At 54.8% G+C, this 8,203-nt stretch overlaps 1 protein-coding gene across 1 annotated transcript in view; it reads right to left on the bottom strand.

Annotated features, from left to right (window-relative positions):
• Positions 1–336: 336 nt before the first annotated feature.
• The window catches only part of KIAA0226 (KIAA0226 ortholog), a 16,583-nt gene continuing 8,716 nt past the window's right edge, over positions 337–8,203 (bottom strand). The window contains exons 12-21 of the mRNA XM_010178753.1: positions 7,417–7,491; positions 4,865–4,925; positions 3,925–4,057; positions 3,422–3,567; positions 3,001–3,065; positions 2,510–2,748; positions 2,074–2,135; positions 1,726–1,879; positions 1,269–1,362; positions 337–500 (exon numbers count right to left, since the gene is read on the bottom strand). Coding sequence (XP_010177055.1) covers positions 337–500; positions 1,269–1,362; positions 1,726–1,879; positions 2,074–2,135; positions 2,510–2,748; positions 3,001–3,065; positions 3,422–3,567; positions 3,925–4,057; positions 4,865–4,925; positions 7,417–7,491 — 1,193 coding nt within the window. The remainder of the gene's footprint in view (positions 501–1,268; positions 1,363–1,725; positions 1,880–2,073; positions 2,136–2,509; positions 2,749–3,000; positions 3,066–3,421; positions 3,568–3,924; positions 4,058–4,864; positions 4,926–7,416; positions 7,492–8,203) is intronic.

The following is an 8,203-nucleotide window of genomic DNA, read 5'->3' as shown; positions in this document are numbered from 1 at the left end:
CAGCAGGAAGGGCTGGGCTCTGCAGGGGAGGAGGACCCTGGGATGGGCAACACAGCCCTGCCTGGTCCAGCATCAGCGACTGCTTGGAAAAGGGTCCCATCCTGCCTGCAGCACAGACAGGAGCAGCTGCCTTTCCCCAGGCAAAGGCATTGGGGGGTGTGAGCAGTACCTAGAGCAGATCCAGACAATGAGAGATGCCCCTTCCCCAGCCCAGCTCTATTGCATGAGAGAAGACAGATCCCTTTGAGACAGCATTCCAGGCAGGGCCCAGTCTCTGGTGACGAAGGCCATGCAGATAAAATACACCCACAAGCTGCTCCTCTGCTGCAATGTGACTCATGTGGCTGCCACCACCTCCGGCTGCTCCAGCTCGTCTTCGTAGTCTGAGACGTAGGACTCCATGCTCTGCTTGGCAAGCAGCTCCCTCCGGGCTTGGAACCGCTCGCAGCGGGGACAGCGGGCAGACTTGAAGCAGGATTTGTGGTAGCAGGCTTTGCACTCTGCGGGGGAGATGGGGAGAGCATGGCTGAGGCCTGGCAGGGGCTGACACAAAGTACCCAGCAGACCCCATCACAGGGAGGGATGCTCCAGCCTCGTCCAGGAGGACATTTCCAACCAATGTCAAGGCAGAACAAGCAGCAGAAGTGGGGTCCAGCACCATTTTGGACGCAGCAAGAAGTCACGCTGCAGGGTCCTTGCACTGGCCTGCAAAGTCCTCAGGAGCACAGTGTCCCTCCCTAAATTTTCCTGATTCTCCAAGGAAATAGCAACTCTGCCTTGAGTTTTCTTGGTCACTGAACCTGCCAAACCAAGTCTTGCATTTTGCCAGAAGCCATTTCAAGCCAGTTCAGAGTCTGGTCCCATGCTGCAAGGACAGGCTCTGCTTGGCCATTAGTGCTGGGCTTTAGCTAGGATGACTCCTGGAGGAGCCCAGGGACTTCTTGGCAGGCAGGAAGGCCACAGAGACAAAGCCTCCAGGCTCTCTGCTCTACAGGGTCGCCATCCAAGCAGGGGCAGGGGTCCTATGTGCAGGCTGCAGCCTGTCCTGTAAACCACAGCAGAAGGGAAGCCAGCGCTCCAGACACCCACTCGCTGCAATCACAGCCCAGCTGGGGCTCATAGCACACAGCATGGTCAGGAAAGGATGTACGTACTCCACCATGCCAGGAGCTCTGGCCAAGTACTATTATAACGCTGCCACTCACACTGCAAAGGCAGACCTCGCTGGGTCCAGGGTCTGTCCCCTCTGTTTCTCCCCAGCATCTCACCTTCGCACATCTTGCATTTGTTGAGCTCAAAGGGGAAAATGATGTCACCCTCATTCTGGCAGAACTCGCAGATGAAGCCTTTGGCTTGGCACAGCTGGAAGGAGAAAAAGAGGAAAAAGCAGCTTAATGATCCTCATCATTTAGCAGAGAGCAGAGCAGGACAGCAGGACACAGTGCTCTGCTCTAACTCCATGAGACAGCCTTTCCCCAGCACAAAGCACAGTGAGGCAGAACCATGTGTCAGGGGCCAGCAAGAGCTGAAATAGTGTAAAAGAAAGACCCCACATGTGCTGGGTAGCAGCTCTGTGGAGCAGACAGGAGCAGTTGGCACTGAATCAATTTGATGGCTGCCCTGCACATCACATGCCTTCATACCAGTTGTCTACACAGCAAAGACTGCCCCAAAGGGTGCTCCTGAGGGTGCAGAGCTGTGCGGGAGGGAGGCGAGGACACTCACCATGCACTTCCCAACGTGCAGGCTGCCGGCCTTCAGGAGCTCTGTCAGGCGAGGCACCAGGTCCCCTTTTTTTATGGCACTGAGGTCGCTCAGCGAGTAGAGGTGCAAATCCTCTGTCAAGTGGCCAGGCACCGCATCAAAGGAGTCCAGGAGGCTGCAGGACAGAGAAACCAGAGCTCAGAGCAAAGAGACTCCACCAAGCGCCCTCTCTCCACTGCTGCTACTTTCTCTTCCACTCCCCTCTCCGCCCATTGCTCATTGCAGAGTCTGCACAGATCCCCAGTGCAAACTGGGGACACGGGACAGATCCAGGACAGCAAAACAGCTTCATCCTAGCCCGGGACTCACTCTTTAGCTAGTCGGCACGTCTTGAACATGTTCTTCATGTGGAAAAGCTGGATTCGCAGCAGCTGGAGAGGAAGGGGAGACACGAGAATCAGCAAACAGAGCACAAGCGGGTCTGCCCCATTTCCTGCACTGGTGAAACCACTGCTGCTCCTCAGCTGCTGCTCCCCTGCTACCCAAGTGTTTACACCACGCAGGGCAAAGCGAGCACAGCCATCGTCACATGCTCCAAGAGATAAACCAGAGCCCAGCTGGACGCCAGGCAGAAATTCCTTCTGAAATTCCTACGTTGCTGGGCAAAGAACAAGATGTGAACGAAAACCCTTGGTGCTGGGGTTTTAAGCCTCAAAACCAGAAATATTTGCTTCTTCCCAGCTTCCCTAGAATATGAAATATGGTTTACAATTGGCAGCCACCCACCTCACCCAAAGGGTCTTACCCATACTTGGTTGAGAGACTTCACTTTCCGGTACAGGGCAGGATTGACATCCTGCACGTTGAAGAGGGGGTCACTCCAGATCTTGCTCAGCAGGTCTTTGGAGAAGTTGCTCACGTAGTACTTGCTGAAGTCCCACTTGCGCAGGATGCGGCTGGGGATGACCACCTGGGCGTTCTCGTGGCAGCACTGGCAGAAATACTTCCCCAGGTACTCGCAGTACCGCAGCCGCTTGATGTAATCTGGTCAAGCACAAGCAAGGCAGAGAGGTCAACCAAGGCATGGGCTCTGCTTAAACACATATCAGACTCCCAGCACCACTCAGTATTCCCAAAAAGCAAGGAATTCTGCCTTACCAGTATCCACCTATCATCTACCTATGCACTCGGGAGACAGCTGGACAAAGAGCTCTGCTCTGCCACCACCAACCCACTCTGCATCCTCCCAGTTGCTCACCAATACATCCCCACACAGCTACAGGTCCCAGCACTCACCAGGATCAGTCCGGATGCCACAGCCTGCACACCGGTAATTCTGCTTGGCCACAGCCACCTTCCTCCTGCCCAGAGACAGAAGAGGACATGCATGAGTCCAGCCCTGATGGCATCTGGCACCAGAGGACGGGCACTGGCACAGGGCTGGATGGCAGAGATGCCACATGCTTGGCCACTTCATTGTGGACAACAAAACCAAGGGGAAAAGCCCTGTTGTGCCCTGGTGCACACCAAAGCAGGCACTGGCTCCATCGCACAGCACCAGCCACCAGTGGTGACCACCGTGGATTTACCAGGCTCAGAACAGGGAAGCCCTGGGAGCCAAGTGGGAAGAGGAGGATTCTCAATCTTGGTGCTGATGGAAAAGGGTTGGAAAGGGCAAGTCCCCAGAGAGCCCTCGGCTGCATAAGCGGGTCCTTACGTTGGGGCTGGGTGAACGTTGAAGATGATCTGTGGTCGCGGTGGGGCCCACTCCAGGTTTCCGCGCACTCGAATCCTCAGCTTGTAAATGTCGGCATGTTCTCCATCGTCGGGAGAGATGGGGAGAGAGTCAGGGATGGGCAGGAGCTGAGAAAGGCAGGCGAGAGGGTCAGATCCCTGCCTGGTACCACAGAGGCCATCATCTGGCTGGCTAGCCAAAAACCTGCAACCACAGCCCTCTGAAAAACTGCCTGGCACTGAGCTGCTGCTCCAGCTGATGAGAGCTGGAAAAGGGATGTCCCCAGGGACATGGGCACTCTGCTGCAGGAGGCTCCAGTGGCAGAGCCCTGCTTGGCTGCCCATCTCTGGAGTCCAGACAAAACCCCTCTTCCAGCTCCACAAAGGGATCAGCAGGACCAGCAAAGCCCCTGGGCAGCGGCTGGAGCCATGGGTTTGGGGAAGAGCAACCAAATGCAAACGGTGACCGCACACTCACACCCCTACCTTCTGTGGTGCATCGTGCTCAGGGACCAGCCACTCCAATTCAGAGGCAGCCGGGAGCTGCATGCCCTCAAACTGCTTCAGCAAGCCCATGGCCACGGCCTCCGCTGAGTTGGAATTGAGGAAGGAGTGTGATCTAGACAGTGAAGGAAGGGGTTAGTACCGGGTGTCACAGCTCTGTCCTCTTCACAACCCCTGATGCCAGTCCCAGCTCAAGCCAAAGATGCTCCCTCCAACTCAGGCATCTCATTTCTGCACTGCTGTGCAGGCTTAAAATTGATATATGTGACTGACTCCTGTCTTTGCAGCTGGGTAACGGCACAACAACAAGAGTCTGGAAAGGCCACCAAAAAAATCTCTTTCCTAAAAAAACCTGTGCCTGTTTGCAGGGGAAGCTGCAAAGTGAGAGCCAGAAGTAACCGCTGTCCTGGTATGGACCTACCCGAGAAGCCGCCAAGCAGGGACACAGTTTTCACCTCACACAACACGCACAGCAGTCTCTGCATCCCAAAGGGATTTTGTTTTCAGAGCACCAACACAGCAGCTGTGCTTACAACAGGTGATTTACCTCCCTATAGCTCCCACCTCTCCACCAGTACCCAGAAAGGACCAAGCACCTCACATTTAAGTGCTGTTGCACTGCACAGTTTGTGAGCATCGCCTGTCCCAGCGGTGCCACCTCTGGGCCACAGCACAGCAGCAAGGGTTGGAGAGGAGGTGGCAGCACATGTGAATATCCTGATCCCTCTAGGTGCTTCTTCCCAAATTTAAGACTAGGACCCAGCGCCCCATTGCTAAGTAAAGCTATGGAGGGAGGGAGGGAAGGAAGGAGGGAGGGATGTCTGCTTCAGTGCAAAACAGCAGCAGATGCATGTGGAAGAGAAGAGTTGGGCAGGAAGGGGAACTTGGTACCAAGATGTCGTGCCACGAGTTGAAGACGTACATGGACTCTGAGGAGAGGAAGGACTTCCTGCTGCAGTCTGGGTTCCTCTTGATGTCAGCATCTGAATGACAAACAGACAAGGTGGAGCAGATGGGGCAGGGCAGGGGGATGCACTCACTTCAAACCAAAGCTTCATTGCAAAACTCATAAAGCTGTTCAAAAACATGTGAACTACAGCATCGACTTCTACCAGTGGCACTGAGCAGCAAGGAGAGGCACAGTCTAATCTGTCGCCTGTCGGAGCTACAAGGGAACGTGGTGGGATGCTGTGAAAACAGTGAGGTCTGAGGGAGACAGGGGGCTGCTGGTACAGGTCACACACCAAGTCCTAGCAATGACATGACCTGAAAGAATATGCACACAGGAGGGCAGGACAGCAAGGTTAGCAAGAAGGTTTAGTAGCTCTACACACAGTACGATGCTGTAAGGGATTAGCAATGGGATGCAGTGTCCTTCTATCCACTTGACCACAACCTGTAAGATAATATAGCCCAAAGACACGGCAGCATCCATGCAGAGAGCAGCCCAGCAGCCAGGAGGCCAGCCCTCTGCAGAGGCCACACACCCATCTCCTGAGGAGGGAGGGATCCAAGATAAGGTGCAGGACACCGGGGTCCTGCCCCCTCCACCCCTCCATCAACTCCCGAACAGCCCTGGGCTGCCCTGTATCCCTCCTCGGTGCGAGCCTTGGGTACCAGGCAGTAGCTGGTGCTACCTTCATCACTCATCTTGCTTTCACTCCAGCAGGCTAAACCCTGAGAGGGAATTCATCTCAACGGCTGGGACAGGAGACTTTTCGAGCAGGACTAGGCAGGCAGAAACCCTGCTTCACTCCCAGATAAGGGTCTGCAGCAACCACATCACCTCCAAACACAGGCTTGCAGCTCCCGTGAGCCAGTGGCCCAGTGCCTGACTGTGGGAGACACAGCTCAAGGTCCCTGCTCCTCCACTCCGAGCAGATCAGTGACGTGCACCCACACAGAGCCCATCTAACCCTGGCCAGGTACCAAATGCATGCTGAGGCCCAGGGAACAGCAGTCCAGCTGAGTGGAGAGAGCCAGGCTCTCTCTAGGAACAGCGTGGCTACCAGCAAGTGGACCAAGTCCCAGTGCTGCTCATACATTTACAGACTCACGCTGGTGGGGTTCAGCGTGGATGCTTGACCCTCTTTGTTTGACATCCATTGCTAGAAACAGGCACGGGAAAGCATCCTAATGCTACGGAATCCACACATCTCCATCATACAAACAGACTTCTAGCTGCAGAAAACAGGGAATTCAGGCAAACATAGCCTCCCAACCACATAGGGCACCAGCCAGCCATATCTGCCATGCTCTGGTGCCTTCAGCTTTGCGCAAGAAGGCGCCGCATGGCCCTAGACTACAATGAACATGAGCAAAGAGCGGGGCACACGCAGCAGTGTGGGCCAAGCGTCACAGGGAGACACGGGGAGCTGGCACACTCAGGCATTGGCATCATCTCAGGGATGGCAGAGGGAGCCCAGTCTGACCCTAGGACTAACACTGGGACACTGCCACTGCTCCCTCCCCAACGTAACTGCAGACACTCCCCAAAAGCCTCCAGGTAGCTGTCCAAAACATCACTGCTGTCAATGCTTTCACCAGCTGGGATAGTCCCCAGGAGGCTCATGAACAGCCCGCAAACCCAAGGAGGTCACCCCAGCTCCCAAATGGGAGCTTCAGGCCAGGAAGAGTCCCCCTGGATTAAACTGATGAGCTGATGGGGAAGCTTTGAGCACCAGCAGCTCTGGCAGGAGCAAGGTGCTGGTGCTGAATGCCTGACAGGAGATCAGCAGCAGCCCACACAGGCTGTTCACCTGCTAAAGCAAACAGGGAGCACATGAAGGTTATTTAATTGCGGCCAACAGACCAGGAGGATAATCTGGTAGCACTGTAAACAATAAAAACACAAAGCAAGACCTGGCTGCTTGTAATCCTGGTGCCCAGGGCCTCCAGGGTAAAAAAAACAAACTGCCTGTGCCCTGTCTGCTCTCACAAATTTTTCCTCCAGGACTGCTTTTTGGAAGGATTCTTCTCCAAGTCAAGTCTGAGCAGGATGGGAAGGGTTGGCCGTGGTTCAGATCAGCTCTGCCACGTTAAGGGGGATAACACTCCCCAAGGCGCCTGGGTTGGAGCCCTGGTCCCACACTGTGGAGGACTCTGCTCTCATCCAGCTTGGGCTCAGCCTTCAGCAGCTACAGAGCCACAAAGCTGCGCCATCGCCCTGCCGAGACCTACCCCAGGCAGACAGGTCTTCACCACAGCAGGCACGTTTGGTCTATCCAAAATACCGCATGGCAAAATACAAAATACACATGGCCCTAAGGGATGGAGCCCATGACAAAGCCCCTCTGCTTCCTCAATTCTCCACCCTGCCGTATCATCCTGCCACAGCTTTTCTTGCTGATGCCTGGATGATACAGTTCACAGTTCCCAAATTGGGCAGATTTCTGAGAAGTGTGCACATGCACACACACACACAGAGCTTGCACACACACACGCGCGCCGCAGGGGAGCACTGCGGGGTACTACCTGAGAACAAGGAAGCCATTGACACTGAGAGGCCGTTCTTGGACATTTGAATCAGGTTAGATCCATCGTTACCATCTGTATAACACGGTGATGACAAAACAGGCGACTTCAGTGCTTCGGCCAGGCCAAAGAGAAAGGGCATAATACAAGAGCAGCACTCGCACGAGAGAAGCCCATAACTGAATTCACACACCCCTCTGTGGGCTTCAAAACTGAGCCCAAAATCCTGCCCTCAGGGACTGAAATGAAGGCTTTGCTGTCAACAGGAAAGAGATAAGAAGTTTATAGCTGGAGGCTGGAGTGCTCCATCTTCTTTTTAAGGTCAGTGAGAAGGAGGAGGTAAGTCATCCACCTCAGAGGATGGACAAGGCTCTGAAGGAAAGGGACACCCAGCGACTCAGCCAGGTCTCCTGTGGCCCATGAGCTCAGACACCTAAGCTGCCAGGAGCAGAGACCCCAAGTATTACAGGTCAGGATGCGACCAGCGCCCATCACTGCCACCCAAGAGATGAGTGGTCAGTGCCATGGCTCCTCCTGCTTGGAGAGGAGCAGAGCAGGATGGCAGCTCTGCCATCTCTAAGCTGTGACAGCTGCTCTGTGGACCAGGCAATGAAATGGAAGCCACCTACCAGCCAGAGGCACTGAGCGCTAGAGGGTTACAGAGGATTTCGAAGGGAAGTTGTGCCACTATAGGAGAGAAATTAGTTGCTCTGCTCATGCTCAGAATTCAGTCACTTGTTTGGGTAAAGCCATCTTGAAGGCCAGAGGGACATGGTCTTCTTCAGCA

This window comes from Mesitornis unicolor, unplaced genomic scaffold, assembly GCF_000695765.1.
Source record: "Mesitornis unicolor isolate BGI_N332 unplaced genomic scaffold, ASM69576v1 scaffold29302, whole genome shotgun sequence".
Taxonomy (NCBI): domain Eukaryota; kingdom Metazoa; phylum Chordata; class Aves; order Mesitornithiformes; family Mesitornithidae; genus Mesitornis; species Mesitornis unicolor.
The sequence above is the reverse complement of the archived record's forward strand: the minus strand, read 5'-3'. Positions and strand labels throughout refer to the sequence as shown.